At 49.3% G+C, this 19,847-nt stretch overlaps 1 protein-coding gene across 2 annotated transcripts in view; it reads left to right on the plus strand.

The window, feature by feature from the left end:
- MGLL (monoglyceride lipase) overlaps positions 1 to 19,847 on the plus strand; it is a 119,099-nt gene that overhangs the window by 31,183 nt on the left and 68,069 nt on the right. For both annotated transcript variants that reach the window (XM_004368401.2, XM_023725314.1), the window contains one exon: positions 6,261 to 6,367. In XM_004368401.2, coding sequence (XP_004368458.1) covers positions 6,261 to 6,367 — 107 coding nt within the window. The remainder of the gene's footprint in view (positions 1 to 6,260; positions 6,368 to 19,847) is intronic.

The raw sequence follows: 19,847 nt of genomic DNA on the forward strand, positions 1-19,847 counted from the left end.
GGAAGCACCCATGCCCCACTGCACCCGGGGGACCGAGGCACACAGACCCAGGAACCAGCTCATGCAGCACCTCCAGACTGCCAGTGCCGCCTCCCTCTCCCTCCACACGCTGCAAGCCCATCTGTGCCACTAAGGAAAACGGTTTCATAGCCAATAACTATGGGGCTTTCTCCGTGGCAGCCAAGACCCGAGACATTTGATACACGCTGTCTCGTTAAACCTCACAGTGCCCTCTAAGGGCAGTGGTGTTATGATCATCCCCGTTTTACAGGTGAAGAAACTGAGACCCAGAGAGGTTAAGTAACTTAAACAATGCATAAGCAAAGGAGTAAAGGGAGAATGAGTCTTTTGAAGAAGGGGAAATCCGCTTCATCAGACTGGGGCATGAATGCGCTGGCCCCAGCTTAGAAATTCTGAGGAGCTCTGCAGCGGGCTGTTCTCCAGGGCCACTTCTGCTTTCCTCGGGTGCCAGGCGGGCTTCTGATCTGGTGCTGGCCCCTGACAGTCATGCCTTCTCCCAGAAGGACTGGCTCCGACTGCTGCAGCCGGTAAAGATGTTCCAGGAAAAAGATCTTAGCCAGCTCTTCTGCAACCCAGTTTCTGCCACTGTGGTGTTGCTTTGTTTGCATTAATGGCTCTGCTAATTCTCCGCTGCACAGTGCCAGGGGAGGAGGGGAGGCACTCATGACCTTACTGGGCACCCGCTGAGGGCCCCACCACTGGCTCCCTGACAGCCTCATCTCTGGCCTCCCTGCTCTGCTCTCCTCAGCAGCCCAGGGATCTCTGGAAAGCTGAAGACGGATCAGGCCACTGCTCTGCTCACATCCAGTGTCTGTCCTCTGCACATACAAAAGCTCGAATGCTTATTGCTGCCTGTGAGGCCCTGCAGGTGCAGCTGCTGCACAGAACTCGGATCTCCTCTCCCTCCCAGCCTCCCACCATCACAGCGTTCTAGAAGCAGTGGCCTCCTCCAGCCCTGGAGTATTCTCGTTGTTAGTTGCCCTTGAGTCAACTCCAACTCATGGCAACCCCGTGTACAACAGAACAGAATGTTGCCTGGTCCTATGCCATCTTCCTGATCAACAGCATGCTAGAGTCCTCTGTTGAAGCCACTGTGCATTTTGAGTGCCTTCCAACCTAGGGAGCTCATCTTCCAGCACTATATCAGATAGTATTCTGTTGTGATCCATGGGGTTTTCATTGGCTGATTTTTGGAAGTAGATCACCAGGTCTTTCTTCCTAGTCTGTCTTAGTCTGGAAGCTCTGCTAAAGCCTGCCCACCGTGGGTGACCCTGCTGGTATTTGCAATACTGGTGGCAGAGCTTCCAGCATCCCAGCAACACATAGGCCTCCACAGTACAACCAAGTGACAGACAGGTGGTGGGGTCCTGGAATAGGCACTGTTTTACTGTCCCTTGTAAGACCCTGTGCCCAACAGCTCTCATCGTCCTCCAGACTTGCTGCGTCTCCCCCAGCCTCTGGTTCTGAGCTTGCTCACCAGGTGCCCCCTCCCCCCGTGTCCATGCACATCTTGCAGTGGGCATGCCCATGGACATTCCTCGTTGACGCTCATCTTCCCACGAGACTGGAAGCTGTAGGAAGGCAGGGCTAATGTGGTTTGTCACCCTGCTCCCAGGGCCTGGCACACAATAAGCTCTCAGTTGCTCTTTCTGGACCATCTTAGTGGAAGGACAGTAGGTCTTGATGTCACCACTTCCTGCGAGGGCTGCTGCTTCCTTTCTAGTTAACAGCCAGGAGCCCGAGGCCCAGCACTGCATCAGGTCACCCGGGAGTCAGACCAGGGTATCTGGCTTTTGTTTGCTTTCTGCTCATGGCCACCCAGCCTATGGGGTTTGGCCACCAGTGGCTCGGTTCCTCAGTGCCCAGTCACTGTTCTCACAATGCTCCATGAAACCTCATGGGAGAAGTGGCCAGGTGGCCACCATCATCCAGGGGCCAGTGTGGAAGGTCTGTCAGAAAGCCTCCAGCTGGAGGCCTTCCCTTTCCCCCCAGAGACAAAACATGAGCACATGTGTCCCAAGATATGACTAGATGTATCCACAGCAACAAGGCTGGGACCCAGAGGCCAGCCAGGAACAGAGCAGAGAGGGAGTCAGAGGCGCAGGCCCTGCCTCAGGGTTAGGCTACAGGCAGAGGTGGCTGTGCCTGCAGCAGGCGTGTGGGGAAGGAGGAGCTAGGTTCTGACAAGTAGTGGGGTGCCCTGACAATGCCAGTGTACCTGGAAATGCAGCATCAGGTTCTTTCTGGGAGGCCCTGCCCTGGACAGGGCTGGAGTCTGGGGGTCGAGCTCCAGGCCTGGGGACTGCAGTAGGCAAAGGCACCCAGGCCCCTAGACCTGTGGAGTGGTTAGCCAGTCAGTTAGCAGTCCTTATTAAGCTCTGACTATGTGCCGGTAGCTTTTTTGGCTGAGGATATAGTTGTAAACAGGTATATAGGATCCCTGCCCTCTTAGAGCACATTCTAGTTAGGGGAGGCAAAAGAAACTCATCAGTGGATAAAATGGCGCAAACAGTTAAGAGCTCAACGACTTACCAAAAATTGGCCGTTCGAACACAGCCAGAGGCACCTCGGAAGAAAGGCTTGGCGTTCTGCTTCCAAAAAATCAGCCATTGAAAACCCTGTGGAGCATAGTTCAACTCTGACACACATGGGGTCGCATAAGTCAGAATTGACTCCATGGCAACTGGTTTGATTTTTGTTTGTTTTAGTGACAAGCGCTGAAGACTGCTTCAGCTAAAGTGGAAAGAAAAGGCCTCTCTGAGCCTGAGACCCAAATGGCAGGCAAAGCCAGCGTGCAAAGACTGGGCGGTGGGCAGGGGGCAGGGGTGTCTCCAGTAGAACCTCCTCAGGCGCACAGCTCTGAGATTGGACTGCGTTCACCAGAGTACATGGGAGCAGCTTGGCCCAGCTCATGAGCTGGCTTGCACATCTCTTCCCAAGTTCGCGATCAGCGACCTCATGTTAATAGCTCAGAATCAGCCATGGTGAGAGGATCATTTACACCAGGGGAACTGGCAAACGCTACAAATCAGGATCTCCACCACCACCGCCACCCCACCGGTTGTTAAACCTTTGCCAGCACACCTGATTGGCATATCTGAGTACCAGAAAGAAGGCCACTGGAGTGTGGTGGGCAGAGAGAGGGGGGTGAAGAGAGAGGTTACTACAGAGACAGAAAGGCTATGTTCTGTTTAAAGCAGAGGGCACCAGAATTTGATTTTTTACTTTGCAAAGACTCGGGTCCGGGGAACAAGTGTGAGGAAGGAGAGGGGAGATCGAGTTATCAGAATTAGGGTCCAGGCAAGATCTGAATCTAAGAACTAAGGAGAAAGCCACTTAGCACCACAGGAGCTTAAACGCAGAGTGAGGCCAGTGTCAGGGGGTGGCTCTGAGGCTGCCTGACCTGGGTCTGTGCCCCGGCTGAGCCTACAGGGGCTGCCAGGTGGCCCCACCTGTGCAGAGAGGAGGGCTGCTGAGCTCAGCTACCTGCAGTGTGTGGAACAGCCATGTTGGTCAGCTTCCTTTCCAAAGAGGTGATGTTAGCAGCTCCCAAAGCCTCTGTGGATATGGTTATCCAGCATATCCCCCAGATGGGGGATAAACGGCGCCAACATGGCTATAAGTTTCCATGCCAAAATGGCTCCGTCTCACCGCTCTCATCCACTCCGTCCCATGTCGGAGCAGCACGCCAGTTGCCCAAGCTGGAGTTGTGATGGAACAGGTGCCTCCCAGCCTCAGCAGCTGGCAAGAACGCTGGCACCCTTTCCAGCTCCAAGGACCCAGGCTGTGCCCAGGGCCAATTAAATCAGAACCTCTAGAGGTGGGGCCCAGGCTTCAGTGTTTTAAAGTTCCCGGTGATTGCTGGGTGTGGCCAAGGCTGAGAACGCCTGGACTAGAATGTGAGAACTTCCATAGAGCAAGAGGCCATATTTGTCCACATGTTGACTCAAGGGTGGATTCCATTAATAGCCGATCCCGGTGTGATGGCAATGCCTGGTGTCATCCCTTTGGGTCTTAGGTGACACCTGTGTCCTCCTGGGTGGGCCGCTGGCCATGGTGAGAAGCTGGCTTAGCTGTGGGGCCCAGCTCATCACTTCTCAGTCTGCATCACTGTAGCTGTGTTAACACAGCAGCTGACATGCTCCCCGAGGACTTTAAGAGTACTTGAGGCATCCCTTCAGGAAATGGAGCCAATATGGAACACAGAAGATGATGATAATTTAAAGGTTCCAGCCATGCTCCTCTGGAGCTGAGGGGAATACAGGAAAGACACCCAGACGGCTGCCCAGAGAGGCCAGGCGGGCGGTGTCCTGTGCTCAGACTCATGCCTGACCATGCAGCATGGAGGGCGTGTGCAGAGCCATGGAGAGGTGCAGAGTCCTTTCCTTGTGTTTTTAGGGAAAGGCAGGGAGGACAGATGTCCAAGGTGATTTTGAGAATTAGATGAGCACTGTTATTTTGAGTGTTAGCTGAAAATGGCAGAGCTTGGGTGGCCATCAGCTCAGAGCATTCACTCCTTCCTGAAGGGACTCTAGCCCCCGGTGAGTCTTCTGCTAAGAATATGAGTCTTTTGAAAATTGGATATTTAAGAGTCTAAATACCCCTTCATCAGCACCACCACAGTCCACTGTGGAGAAAGGGACTCCAATCCCATGGGTAGTGGAGAAGCTGGGATGAGCCATTGGATGATGGTGGCTGCTTTGGGTGTCCCTAGGGGGGCCATAGTCCCATGGAAGACTTTCCATGCCGAGCTCTGCTTCCAATCCCTGAGGCTTCTCCCACATGAAGCTTTCTGAGGTGTGAAATATACCTGTTTTGAAACCTTACAACTTCCTTCCCCCCTCTCATCCTTCCTCCCTCGTCCCTCCTCCCTTCATTCAAACAGCATTTAGAGCGTGTCCACCATGAGTTCAAAACTGTATTAGTCACTAAAGAAAGTGGGAGGGAGGCGTCTTTGCCTGCCAGCAAGAAGCTTAGAAGCCAGTGGTGGAAGTAGAATGCAATGGTAGCACCTGATCTAACAAGTATTTACAAAGTGCTAGAAAAGCTCAGAGGGGAGGAGAGGCTAACTTAGACTTGAAAAGCCTGGAAAGTCTTCTCAGAGGAGGGGAACCTTAAGGCTAGGTCTTGAAGGAAGGGCTGAGTTTGCCAGCTGGAGAAAGAGGGGAAGAGAATATAAGACACACACATAAAACAAATTCCAGTAACTGGTAGACGAATGAGTATAGAAGTAAAATTATTCCACACAAAAATGAAAGAGCTGTATGTCAGGACTCTTCTGATGCAAGTGACAGAAAACTCAACTGACCTCAGCCCAGAAAAGGCAGGGAGGGGTGGGGAATGCTGACTTCAGGTCCAGCAGGATTCAGGGCTCAAACACCGCCATTAGGACTGGTGCTGTCCATCACTTGGCTTTGCCTGGCCCTCCTCTGTGGGTCAACTCAGCCTCCACGGGGTGGCAAGATGGCGGGGGCCACCCCAACCCCACAGCCTCCAGGCACAAGCCTGGTGGGAAAATGAAAATAACTTTTCCTGGCCACTTAAGCAGAAGCTGTGGGATGAGATCTGATGGGGCCGACTGGCTTGGCTGGAGTCCCATGCCTGTCCCTGAACCAATCACTGCAGCCGAGGAAATGGAGCATGCCGATTGGCTCAGGCCTGGGCTTCCTGGGCAGCCACCACGAAGGAAACCGTGCCATGGGCCAGCGTGCTGCCTGATGCTTTGACATAAATTTGCTCATTGGATCTTCACAGACACCCAGGAGGGCGATTATTATTACTATTTCACAAAGAAGAAATGAGCATTCATGGGCCTGGGTTCTTTGCCTGAATACCCATAGGCAGAGAGTCAGGATTGGGTCTCCCTTCTATCACTCTGAAACCTATTGGCGTCGAGTTGACTCCAGCTCATGGCAACCCCATGTGTGTCAGAGTAGAACTGTGCTCTTTAGGGTTTTCAGTGGCTGATTTTTTAGAATTTTCCAGGCCTTTCTTCCTTGGTGCCTCTGGGTGGACTCGAATCTCCGACGTTTCGATTAGCAGCCGAGCACGTTAACCATTTGCACCACCCAGGGACTTCATGAATCAGAAGCCCAGTATTTTAATGCTGAACCCCTCTTATTTGAAAAAGCACATAGACTACAATTCAGTTGCTAGCGTGTTACTGGTGCTGTGAAAGCGACTGCAAGCTCAGTGACCTGTTGCTTTCCTGACTGAGTCCCCCTTCTCGCCCCTTCCAGGGCTCTGGTGTTTATTTCCCACGGAGCTGGGGAGCACTGCGGCCGCTATGAGGAACTGGCTCAGATGCTGATGGGACTGGGCCTGCTGGTGTTCGCCCACGACCATGGTGAGTGGGGCAGGGTGCCTGTGCCTGGCCATGTGGAGAGCTCCCTTTTGAGACTGTCTCACCTCCATCCTCCTTCCCTCTCAGTGATATTCTGATTCCTGCTGTGAAACCAGGAAAAGACTGTCTCAACTGAAAGTTTCTAAGCAGAGAAATATGTAATAATGTAAATAAAAATTAGATCTGAGCGGAGTTTCCATTGAGTCTGGGATTGAACAGAGGCTGACGACAAACCTCAGCTGGAAAAACAGAATATGTTTATGTAAGAACCCGGCCCAGGCCAAGTAATAATCTTGTCCATTTATAAAGCACTTTCTGTACAAAATGGGCCCTGGTTTTCTCCCAAGAGGCTTCAGATGGATGAGGTATAGTCAGTTCAAGCACAAATTAAATCCCAGTTTAACCACAAGAAAGGAGCCCTGGTGGCACAGTGGTTAAAGCACTCGGCTGCCAACCGAAATGTCGGCTCCCACCAGCCACTCCACGGGAGAAAGATGTGGCAGTCTGCTTCCGTAAAGATTTACAGCCTTGGAAATCCTATGGGGCAGTTCTAGTCTGTCCTATAAAGTCGCTATGAGTCGGAATCGACTCATCAACAACACTGGCTTTGGTTTTTGGTAACCACGAGAGGTTTACAAAGCACTTCAAAACAGGGGAATAGTAGAATTCTCAAAAGGCCGTATCGGTTACCCCAAACACATGCTCACACGCCCTCATACACACATACTTACACACACCATCACACTCACACACATTCACACGCTTGCACTCACACACACCCTCACATACTCACATACACACTCACATACTCATACATACCCCACACACATACACACACATCCCTAGGCTGAATGGAAATTTCCATTTGATTCTTTGTCATGTAACACAATCCACAGTCACCATCAAAATGCAATATCCATGGCATATGTCAGTAAGCAGTTTCTTACTTGCTCTTGTGACATTCTCCATAGCTGCTGAGACTCCCAATTTAGATCTGTCTTTGCCTCTTAATCTTTAAAATTATAAGTTCCTTGTGACTGAAAATAGCGATTTCTCCACAGCTACAATGTAGAATTCTACCATCCTGGGCCAAATCCAGAAAGGTACTTCTGTTGTATCTGATTTGAAAATAGATGATTTAAGTGATGATGCTACACGGAGGGGCAGGGAGCAGTGAGAAGGGCCTGGGAGGGAGCGCGGTGTCCTTGCGGCGAAGCTGACACGGGATGAAAGCTTGTCCAGCGTCTTGTATGTAATGTACTGCAAATTTGATTTGCTTCTGCCAAGAGCCCTTTCTAAGCCAGATATGTGCATGCGTCCTTGTAATTGCGAATATTGACCAAATCTTTCTTATTACAGTTGTGATGTTCTTTAGTGCTTTGTGAATTGTCCTAGTAAAGTTCGGGAGACTGTTTGAGAAATAATATTTGAGGATTATCCTGGCTTTAACTATGGGTATTGTATCATTATGAACTTTGACACTTTCCACAGTGTGTAAAGGCTTAAGAGAGGTGTGATTTTTTTCTATTATATTTATCTTCGTTAAAATTTGTTGCAGTCATCATCCTTATGGTCTAACTAAAAAAAATAAGGAAATTATAAAAGAAAAAATGCGTGTATATCATGCAAACGCTACAGAGCTCCAACTAGAATTTCAGGTACAGTTAGCCTTCTGATTCCACACGTTCTGTGTCCGCAGATTCAACCAACCGCCAATCGAAAATATTCGAGAAAAAAATGTTACGTTGTCGCTGACGTGTACTATGTAGTCAGGCCTTCGCTGGCTGTGTCGGTACTGAACATCTACAGAGTTTTTTTGCTTGTCATTATTCCCTAAACAATGCAGTATAAACAACTATGTACATAGCATTTACATGGTATTAGGTATTAGAAGTAATGTAGAGATGATTCAAAGTATAGGGGAGGATGTGAGTAGGTTATATGCAACTCCTATGCCATTTTATATAAGGGACTTGAGCATCTGAAGATTTTGGTATCAAGGGGGTCCTGGAACCAATCTGTCTCTGACATCAACCACCATTTTATCCGATAATCTTGGCCAAGTCTGTGGGATTAAGTAAATGTTGTACCTTCTTTATTCTGCCTATGACATTTTGACAAACGATAAGAAAAGACTCTTTTTTAAGGATAAAGGGAAACAAGAAACAACCCACCTTTTCTTGTTTCTAAAATAACATCTAAAATTGAGGCCTAGCTCTTTGTGACGTTCTGAAGAGTGAGAAAATGGTGGTTTCTGTTCACCAGTTTCAAGTTCCTTGATTTATTGGCTCCTTACAATGACTTACTGGAAAACTGTCTGGTAAGTGCCTGAGGGAGGTGTTTTATTCAAGAAATGAACTCAGTTGAATGTGGCTGTGACTTCTGTTGTCTGTACACGAAAATGAGTGTGGCTTAGGAGGAGGAAGTGGGTGGCTGCCATTGTGGTGAGTCTCTGGCAGGTGGGGAGGCAGAATGTCTAGGTCGGTGATGTTTCCTTCTCAGCCTTATTTCCTTCTGGCTGAGAAATGTGTTAGTGAGTGGAGGAGGAGTTTGAACCTAGGAGTGCTGGGGCTAAAGCCTGACCGCTTCCCATTACAGAGCACTGGAGTCTCCACGCATGAAGACATGCACATACGCAGACTTCATCCTCTCCAACATTGCTTTCAAATTTAAGTACATTTAAGTAAATTTTGGGCACGTGTCAGCATTTTTTGTGCCAAATGGAAATACATTAGGGATTGCACACATAGGGCTGGGGAAAACTGCTGAGGGCCTGTGGCCTCTCCAGAACCAGAACAGCCCAAACGCCCTCTCCTACAGTCACCTTGTCCTCCTGCAGAAGTTACTTTCCCTGTGTGTTTTCTGTCACCTGTTCTAGAACTTTCCACCCTAGTGAGCAATGGACTCCACCTCCCCGGACTGTGATTCCAAGCTGTGTGACCTTGGAGATCTAGTTTAACCGTCCTACACCTTAATTTTCCCATCTACCAAGTGGGCCAGATAATACTGTCATATCATAAGAGCTGGCTGTGCAGTAGTGCAGATAAAGTGCCCAGCCTAGTGCCCCCTCCGAGGACCCTTTCAGTAAGTACAATGCAGATCACCTGGTGTGCTGTGTGCCAAAGTGTGGATGGCCCCAAGGCTATGAGGGCCGTGCATTCATGTGGATGGGCCCACAGACATAACTGACCACAGTGGTGATTCCGTCCCCGACTATCTAGAAAACTCCGTGAATACTGGGTATGTCCAGCTCTTGGTGTCCCATCACCAGCAGAGAAGTTAGTAGCTTCCACCACTCCCATTCTCACCTCTAAGCCTCATCACTTGAGCCATATTTGGGCCATTCAGTGGGTGGGCACCTTCGAAAGGGTCACATTGAGTGGGGCTGGCAAGCATGAAACCAGGAGACAGGAGTGCTGGGTTCTTGTCCTGGCTTCGCTGCACCGCGCCATGCCATTCTCAGGCCTCTCTGGGCTGCTGTGAAGACAACATGAAACAAGAGATAGGAAAATGCTTTACAAAGTAAACAGCTATCTGTGGGGATTGTATCGCTGGTTTCTGTAACACAGATAAATCTGCCCCTAACTGATTTTAATTCCATGGGTCTTGTTGCTCAACTATATTACAATGTTTCGTTGTTTAGACAGAAACCTTGAGATGCCGTGGGCTGGCTGTTTTTCTTGGCATGCCTAGTAGACTGGCTTACACAGAGCGGTGCTCAATAACTAATTAAACTTTGTTTTCTATCTTAACCTTAGAATTTTCAGACTAAGCATCTGACCTAGTGGGTATGAGCAGCCTGCCAGCAATGAGGAATTATGACTCCTGCCATTTATTGAGTGCCAACTGCATGCCAGCCCCTGTAACAGCACTTTTTGTACATTCTCTGTAATTCCTCACACAATTAGTTCCATTATTCCCATTTTATAGATGAGGAATCTGAGGCTATACAGCCAAGAATTCTAGGTCCAAGATTCCAAAGCCCATTCTCATCCTACCAACGCACAACAGAAATCTGACTCTGTAGGTTTATTTTTCTCTCATGCCACAGAAACCTGAGGCAGGTTCAAGAACTCCACAATGCCATGAATGTCCCAGGGTCCTTCTGTGGTTTCCCTAGGCCCTTCTCACTTGGCGTACTGCTTTCATCCCTGTGTGCACCAGCTTCAGCCTCACATTCTAAGCAGGAAGAAGAGGGAAGCAACAAAGGGGAAAGGGCTGAACCTATGTCAGGAAAGCAAAGCTTTCTTAGAGATCCCTAGCAGATTCCAACTACATCTCATTGGCCAGCACTGCATCCCATGGCTACCCCCTAGCTGCAAGGGAAGCAGGGAAATGTCACTTTTTAATTGGGCATTTGCTGACTCAAACAAAACAGGGTTCTGTTAGTAAGACAGAAGCAGAGAATGGACATTGCTAGTGGTAGCCAACCCAACCTGTGCCACACCATTCTTCCAGGAACAGTGTTTATTATTTAAGAGAGCATTTCTCAGCCATTTCTGCTTTAGGTGTTTTCTGCGTATAACATAACTAACTCCCAGTGTTACCTTTCTATCTTATTCATCCCTATGTTCTTTCACGTGGTTTTGGTGTGAAGGTTATTATTAACATCATGAATGAATATTGATTTAAGTCCCAATTGCACATTAGTTCTGGGTTAGGTGTTGTACATAAAGACATTAACTATCGTCCTAATGGTAGAGTGACCTGTTTGCCCCAGTAATATTAAGCAGCTCTTCTCTAAGTGCATAGCTTTGTTTCTAAGTGCATAGTCTTTATTATCCTGTGTGGCCATTATTCATTTACCATCGAGGCAGCAAGCTCCTGGCTGACAACAACTGTGTGTTGTGTGTTCAGCTCTTCTCTCTACACCCACAGCCTTCTTACCTTCCCAAGACTGAGCAGATAGTAGCATCATTACCACGATTTGTTGAATGAATGAAGGGGCTTTGAGTCTAAAAGAGATCAGACCAGAAATATTTTAAATAGTAGAACATCTGCATCAGTGTCCAAATTAACAGGATAACATTAGATCTCATAATAGTGGAGAGGATATGGCCACGTGGCCATTAGGACTTTGAGTCTGATGGCCAGGAGGTCAGGAGGAGCTGCGAGGGGAGCCGTTAAATGATATCGGTGCAATGCTGGCATAGAGGAGCCCCGGGGAGCCCTGGAGCACGGGCTGTGACTCAGGTATGCTGAGGCCGGGGCCAGGGGCACAGTGGAGGCACAGGGCCTCGTCATGCCTGCAGAACTGGGAGGATGGTTGGGTCTCATAGAGTACATAGGAGCTTGCTGAGAGACAAAGGGTGTGGAGAGAGCCAAGGGACCATTTGGAGGAGTGGTTCTCAACCTTGGCGGCTCATTGGAGTCATGTGAGGCGTTTGAAAAATACTGATGCCTGGGTCCCACCTGCAAGACTCTGATTTCTGCGGTCTGTGGTGTGGCCTGGGCATGGGGAACTTTAGAAGTTCCTGGGAGATTCCAATGCACAGCCAGGGCTGAGAACCTCCGTTCTAGGCAGAGGAGGTAATATGGGCCAAAACCTTGAGGACGCTTTTCAACAGATATTCAATATGCAAGTAGAAGTCCCCATCCCATGGTTTAGCTGAAACTTGGTGGGTCGAACCCACTTAGAGGCATCTTGGAAGAGAGACCTGGCAATCTGCTTCCAAAAGGTCACAGCCTTGAAAACCCTATGGAGCAGTTCTACTCTGCACACATGAGGTCACCATGAGTCAGAACTGACTCGATGGCAATTGGTTTGGTTTTTTCTGGAAAGGCTTAGCAGGAGAAACAGCAGGGGAAGCAGGCCCTGGCCTGGGAAGCCCAGGGCTCTATGGTGAACTCCTTTGGGCACTATGGAGCCCATGGGAAGTGCAAGCAGGGAGGGACAGGATGAGTGTCGGGAAGGGCACTCGGCCCAGAAGCAGGGGTCCACCAGGCGACCCGTGGAAATGTCAGGAGAGAGGACCTAGGGCAGAGGCACAGTGAGGGAGAGATGGGGCAGGCGGATGAGGAGGAACTGACGTCGGACCAGGTGGAAACATCAAAGCGGGATTTTCTGTGACGGTCTAAATATAGCGCAAGAAAGTCATTGCCGTACTCACTGGGCTCCTTGGTTTACCAACTGCTAGCGGTGACTCATTGGAAACCCCTCGGCCTTCCCTGCATGGAGGGCTGGCTGATGTGAGCACGGGAGAGGGAGCAGAGGAGCTGGGAGGACAGCCCCAGTCTCTCCCTAGAGAATAGTCTGGAAGGCCCTTTCCCAGAGGGCACTGTGCCTGAGAAGCCGCCCTCCCCAATAGCATTCTTCTGACTTTGCACCACGGCACATTTAAAACTACGTTTGCAAAGGCCAGAGACACTTTCTCTTTATTTACAAAGCATAAAGAAGCCATCCTCAGCTGATTAACAAGGAATTAATTATCTGCAAATATTTGAGCAAAAGTGTTAAAAGGAGGTTTTTCTTTTCTTTTCTTTTCTTTTTTTTTTAACTTAGCTGGGGTATGTGAGAAGAGGAAGTTTTGAGGGAATGTTCGTGGGAGGCAGTTATGCGTGTTTCTCTTGGTGGGTGTGGGGGCAACGGTGGGCCCTACCCAGTCGGAAGAAGAAGGCTATTTAGGAAATGCAGGATTAAAAAAAAAAAGAAAGAAAGATAATCTGTGTGTATTTTCATACAGGGGACAGATTTGAGTCCAGTTCCCTTGCTGGATACATTCTAAAATAGATTGCCATTAGTCACAGTAATACATTTTTGTGTGAGATGTTTGAAAATGTGTTAACAATTTTTCATGCCTTAGTAAATATGAGAGTGAAAATAACAGTGAGTTGCCCTGCAGTGCTTGAAGAGTTCACTGGGGCCTCATTCCAAGGATGGTTGCGATGAACTTGCTGCAGACATATAAGGTGTAGAACGAACAGTGCACCTTTAATAGCCCAGGAGGGCTTTGCTATCCCCTCCCGCCTCCTTTTCTTTCCTGGTTCGCAGTGATGCATACCGAAACGTTCCATCTTTGACATAAATCTCTGGTCCATTGATTTTGTCATTTACCTCTTGAATAAAACAGAAACCATGAGCCTCAGTTAGCTTGCCAGTAACAGAGGAGCCCCCCGCTTCTTTTAATGATATAAAATTATTATTAACAATAGTAACAATGTCACAGTGTGGTTGCAGGTATAAAATGAGATAAGGCAGGGCTTCTCAGACTCCAACTTGAAACACAGAGTTGAAACACAGAGTTATCCCCACCCCCAGAGTTTCTGATTCAGCGGGTCTGCAGTGGGGCCCAGGAATGTGCATTTCTAACAGGCTCCCAGGCGATGCTGATGCTGCTGGTCCTGAGACCACACTTGGAGAACCACTGAGGTCATGCAGGTAACAAGTCAAGTACAACACCTGGAATCTGCTAGGCTTTCAGTAAATGACCAGGGAAGCTGAATTTGGAAAACCAATACAGCAAGACATTCTAGTTACTGAAAGTTCTGTCCAAGGATTTTAAAGGATATTTCCCAAAGGAGGTGAAATCTGGGCAGGTAAAGATGGAGAGCCCTGGTCGTGCGGTGGTTAAGAGCTCGGTTGCTAACCCAAAGGTCAGCAGTTCAAATCCACCAGCTGCTCCTTGGAAACCCTATGGGGCAGTTTTACTCTGTCCTACGGGGTTGCTATGAGCCAGAACCAACTCGATGGCAACGAACAACAACAGCAGCAAAGAGGTGAGAGAGCACTTGAGGTGAGGAGAAATTTTGTACCTTCATTCTTCACTGTTTACTGAGATACCCAACTGTGTGCCAGTGAGGGTCGGAGTGGCTCAGTACTTGCCTTCCCGGAGGGAGAGCCAGGTTTGATTCTCAACCGATGAATGTACCTCACGCACAGCCACCACCCCTCTGTCAGTGGAGGCTTGTGTGTTGCTATGATGCTGAACAAGCTTCAGCGGAGCTTCCAGACTAAGGTAGACTAGGAAGAAAGGCCTGGCGATCTACTTCCAAAATCAGCCACTGAAAACCGTATGGATCACAGTGGTCTGATCTGCAACTGATCACAGGCATGGCACAGGACCAAGCAGTGTTTCATTCTGTTGTGCACGGGGTTGCCATGAGTCGGGGACTGACTTGATGGGAGCTAACTGCAAGAAGTGTGTACCAGACACTGCTCTAGGCACAGGGTATCTGGCAGGGAAGGGGACAGATATGGCCACTGCCCTCCTGGAGCAGATGTTCTGGAGGGAGAAACAGACAGTGCACAAGTCAATAACAAGAGAGTGCACCTTGAGGTGGGGGCTGTTGCTGTTATGGATGAGGGGAGCTCAGGAGCACCCCAAACACACGCCTCTTCTTATCAACACCAGGGAACAGGAGTTGCCCCTTAAAGCACTAACCATGGTCCAAGACCCTCCTAGGTTCTTCCTTCCTTTATCTCCTTCATTCTGCACAGCCCATCAGACTGAGACGTTTGTATGCCTGCTCTCCACATGGGATGCCCCCACAGGGCTCTGTCCTCTCTGCCCCTTTCCCCAGAGCTGCCTCTCCTTTGAGGGAGACAGAGCTCCTCTTTCCCGTAGGAAAAGCTTGCTGCTTGCTGTCTGATGGGATGTATGTCGGAGAAAGCTGTTCTCCACCCCCTCCCTCCTTCATCCTGCCGGTATGGTTCCGTATCTCTTGATCTTCCCACTGTGCTCAGTTGGCTGGGAGAAGAGGGGACAGGTGGCCTGGGGGAGGTACTCGCTACCCTCAGCTCACAAACTCGGAGGGCCTACCAAGGTGGCCCTTGGCTGGGAACTGGAGAGTCAAAAATGGGCCAGCCCTGCCCTCACTGGGGGACTTGTGATTAGGGTGGGGTCAGGTCACCAGGGCAACAAAAATCTGAGAGAAGAGGGATCACTGGAAGGATAGGAAATTAACTCCCAGAGGGCAAGAGTAAGGGGGGTGTTGGAAGTCTTTCTAGAGAAGGCAACATTTGAGTAGAGACTCAAAATATAGCTGGGACTTCCCAGGCAAAGCAGGGGTGGGACAGAGGCTCCCTCTGGTCAAGTCATGACCTGAGGACCCATGGCCCTGGCAGGAGAAGCTAGTGACTGGAGCAGGTGGGAGGGAGCAGCGAGCTCTGCCGCTGATGGCCTGGACTCCAACCCCAGCTCCAGCGGGACTGACTGTGCCTCCCTCTCCTCATCTGCAAGAAGATGGAGCGAGCAGCACCTCCGCGGAGGCTGTCATCAGGGGAGCCAGATTCCTGTTATGTACACAGCCTGCTCGCTCAGAGATGATGCCTCCCTCAGGGGTGCCCGAGCCCAGCCGAGGGACGGCGATGGTGTCAGGGCCAGTCTGGGAGTTGAGGCTCGGTCTGCTCACCCCCATTTCCTCGATGCCAGTGTAACTGCATCCTGGCAGGCTCTGGAGAGGCAGCTAGTCACCCCTCGTCAGCTCAAGTTATGTGGCTCTACTTGACAAAGAGACAGGGACTGAGCTCTGCCTGGCCCCGCCATTTGTGGGGCCTGGGTTTCCTCACTGGTGGGATGGGCCTGAGGCTAATCCCAGAAATGTTAGGTAGCAGGACCCAGCACAAGCTGAGCCCCCAGTAGGTGTGTGTCGTCCCGTGTGATGCTGCCCTCCCTTAGCTCTTCCCTCACTTGCACAGCCTCCTCCTTGTCCGGCAGCCTCTCCGCCAGCCCACTCAGTCCCTCACTTCAGCTCAGCAAACCGAGCCACCAGGCAGCCTCACCAGCAGGCTGTCTGTGAGAGAGACAGGGGCCACTGCTTCTTCCCCAGGAGCTGGGAAGAGTGCACCATCATTTAGGCACAGCACAATAATACCTTCTCTCCTCACTCATTGTGCAGATATCACCAGGTCAGGGGCTTATTCAGTGGGAACTTTCACTCCTACCAAAAAAGGAGAAGAACCATCTGGAGCATTTCATGCAAAGGCCCCAGGGGTGGACTCCAAGGCCCAGATGGAGATGAGGGATGTGGGCAAGGCTATGCTGGCAGGTGGGGCTCTGGACCAGGCCCTGGGTCCCTCCTCACTCCTCCATGCCAGCCCAAGGACCAAGGGCCTCTGGGATCCTCAAGATCCCTGGGCTCAAACATCTCTATAAAGGGATGTCCTTCTGCTAAGGAAGGCCTCTCTTCCCTTCCTGGGAAAATGGTATCCAAACAGGGCTGTGCCGTGAGGGTGAGATGAGAAGGAAGAACGCCCCCATGGCTGAGATTCTGCATGGCCAGGGGTGAACACAGGCGTCCTTCTTGATCAAAGGGGAGGTGAACTGGTTTTCCTTGACCACTCATTATGTGCTAGGGTCAATGCCAAGAGCTTTTGTCCACAGCTGCGTGTGGCACGTGAGCCCAGTGAAAGACAGGACAGGCTCAGGGATAGGGAGGGTGTTGGCCAAGGTTACGCAGTTGCAAAGCAGGGGCTGAGACCCACCTAACCATGTGTGTTTCAGCTGCTGGAGTCACAGATGGGGGAGTTGGTTTATAAGGATGGGAACTACTCTAAATAGCTGTTAGGAACCTCCTAATGGTTGCAAGGATAACGTTGACATGTACAGCGAGTGTATTTCTGCACATTTTCAAGGAAGATACTTTCCCTTAGCACTAGCTTGTCATTGGCATGATAAATCGACTGACTTTTCCGTTGTTTTTGTATAAAATGTGTCTGATTTTTAAAAGGCCTTTTTAAAGAGAAAAGAAAATTGTAGGTGACTTCTCCCATTCTCCTCATTCCATGTAGCAGAATTGCTGAGAAAAGGGATTGGCACTTCATCTTCCAGAGCTCACGATGGAATGTACCAGAAAACAGAAGGGCAGCTTCGTGCTTAATTACAGAAGACAGCGTGGGGCTGCTGTGAGTGGCCACACAGATCTGGGCATCACTCAAGCCTTGCTATTGACTTTTTGCGAGTTCCTTCACATCTCCGAGCCTCACTCATTCATTCATTTGCTCATTCATTCATCCATTCATGCTATAATTTGGGAACCCCCTACTATGGGCCAGGTGTGGTTCTAGAAACAGGAGATACAGGCAAAGATCCCTGCCCTTGTCTTGAAAGCTAGTGAGCAGCCATCTAAGATGCATCAGTTGGTCCCAACCCACCTGGAGCAAAGGAGAATGAAGAACGCCAAAGACACAAGGCAAATATTAGCCCAAGAGACAGGAAGGGCCACATAAATCAGAAACCCCATCAGCCTGAGACCAGAAGAACTAGATGGTGTCTGGCTACCACCAGTGACCGCCCTGACAGGGAATACAACAGAGAGTCCCTGATGGGGCAGGAGAAAAGTGGGGTGCAGAATTCAAATTCTAGCAAAAAGACCAGAATTAATGGTTTAACTGAGACTGGAGGGACCCCAGAAGACACGGCCCCCAGACTCTCTTTTGGCCCAGAGCTGAAACCATTCCTGAGGCCAACTCTTCAGACAAGGATTAGACCGGACTATGGGACATAAAGTGAAACTCGTGAATAGAGTGCTTCTTAGCTCAAGTAGTTACATGAGACTAAATGGGCAGCTCCTGTCCGGAGGCGAGATGAGAAGGCAGAGAGGGTCCAGAGCTGATTAAATGGACACAGGAAATCCGGGGTGGGAAGGAGGGGTGTGCTGTCACAGTATAGGGAGAGCAACTAGGGTCACGTAGCAATGTGTATATAAATTTTTGTATGAGAAACGGACTTGAATTGTAAACTTCCACTTAAAGCACAATAAAAAATAACAAAAAGATCACTGCCTTTTTGGAGAGTTAGAGAGTAGCAGAACTGAAGGACTTCAGAGTCTGTCACATGGAGATAAGTGTCATGAGAAAAATGAAGTGGGAGAGGGGAGGGCAGGGCAGGGCAGTGGGGGAGGTGGCATACTATTCTAAATAGGCTAGCCTCACTGACAAAGGGACTGTTGGGCAAAGACCTGAAAGACGCCAGGGGGGAGCCATGCAGAGGTTCGGGGGAGAATGTTCCAGGCAAAGGTCCTAAGGTAGAAGTGTGCCTGGCTCATCAGAGGACCAGGTAGGAGGCTAGGGTGGAGGGAGAGAAGAAGGGTCAAGAGTGTAGGAAATGAGCTCAGCGGTGACAGGGAGCCCAATTATAGAGGGCCGGGGGAGCCTTGGTGTCCTCCTCTGTAAAATAGAAATAAAAGACCTCATTAGCTGTTATACAGATTTAGGGACATAACATATACAAAGTACCTTCACATACTCAACAAATGTGAGCAGCTGTAGTTCCTTCCCTACACTAAAAATGAGCACCCGGCAGCTCTCCATTACAAGGTGCCCGTGACGCATGGCTAAGCGCAGCTGAGTCAGGGACCCTGAGCTTGCATTCACATCTGCCCTGGCTGGGTCTCCCCCCAGCTTCATGACATTTCCTTTAGTGGTTCTGTGACTCCTTGAGGGCTTTATCTTTGAGGGAGTTCTCTGAAGAGTTTCTTTCTCTGGTGGACTCAATTACTGGGTGAACTGATACAGTTCCTGCTGGAGTTTGCTTCTGGGCATCGAGCTTATCTCAGTGGTCCTTGAAACTGGAAAGTTCCTAAGCTAAAGCATAAACTCCTGGAGGGCAGGAACCATGACATGGAATATAGATATAGATAGATATTCCTAGCACACAGTTTCTAGCCAACTGTATGGAATCAATAAATGTTTGTATATTGCTGCTTTCCTGACTGAATCAGTCAGCAATTACTACAATAATGCTATGTAACAAAGTACCCCAAAGTTCGTTAGCTTAAAACAACAACAGTCTATTCTTTCTCATGTATCTGTAGATCACCTGATCTAGGCTGGGCTTGGCCAGGCTTGGTTGAGTCCAGTTCTCTCCACCCATCTCTTTGGACCAGTGGGCTAGCTGAATCATGTTCTTTGCGGGTGATGGCAGAAGCACAAGAGGTCAATGGAATCATATGATGCTTTTTAAAGCCTAGGCTCAGACCATCCCATCATCACTTCTGCCCGTATTCTGTTGACCAAAGCAAGTCACATGGCCAAGTCCAGCATTAACAGGGTGGGGAAACATATTCTTCCCCTAGTAGGAGGAACTGAAAGCTCATATGGAAAAGGGCATGGATACAGGGAAGGGTGAAACACTGGGAGCAGCAAAGCATTCTTCTAAATGACTGACAAGTATAGCTACTTGTTGACTAGGAGGTTTCCCTAGAAAAGACCCAGGGACCATCCTTGCTATTGAACGAGGCCAGTGTTTCTCAAAGGCTGGAACCCAAGGTGACTTTAGATAGTACATAGGCAATTATATTTTGTTTTAAAAGATATGTATTTATTTTATGATATTTATATCAGTTAAGAATTGAATTTGTCAAGAAAAGGTTTAAACACAGAAGAAAACATTCTTTGATGGTTAGTGGGGTGGGTAGGGTTATTCACTAAGTAGATAGTAGATAAGAATCATCTTAGGTGAAGGGAAGGACAGCACACACTACAGGGGAAGTCAGCACAACTGGACTAAACCAAAGCTAAGAAGTTTCCTGAATACAATCAAAT

Source organism: Trichechus manatus, unplaced genomic scaffold (genome assembly GCF_000243295.1).
Source record: "Trichechus manatus latirostris isolate Lorelei unplaced genomic scaffold, TriManLat1.0 scaffold00001, whole genome shotgun sequence".
NCBI lineage: Eukaryota > Metazoa > Chordata > Mammalia > Sirenia > Trichechidae > Trichechus > Trichechus manatus.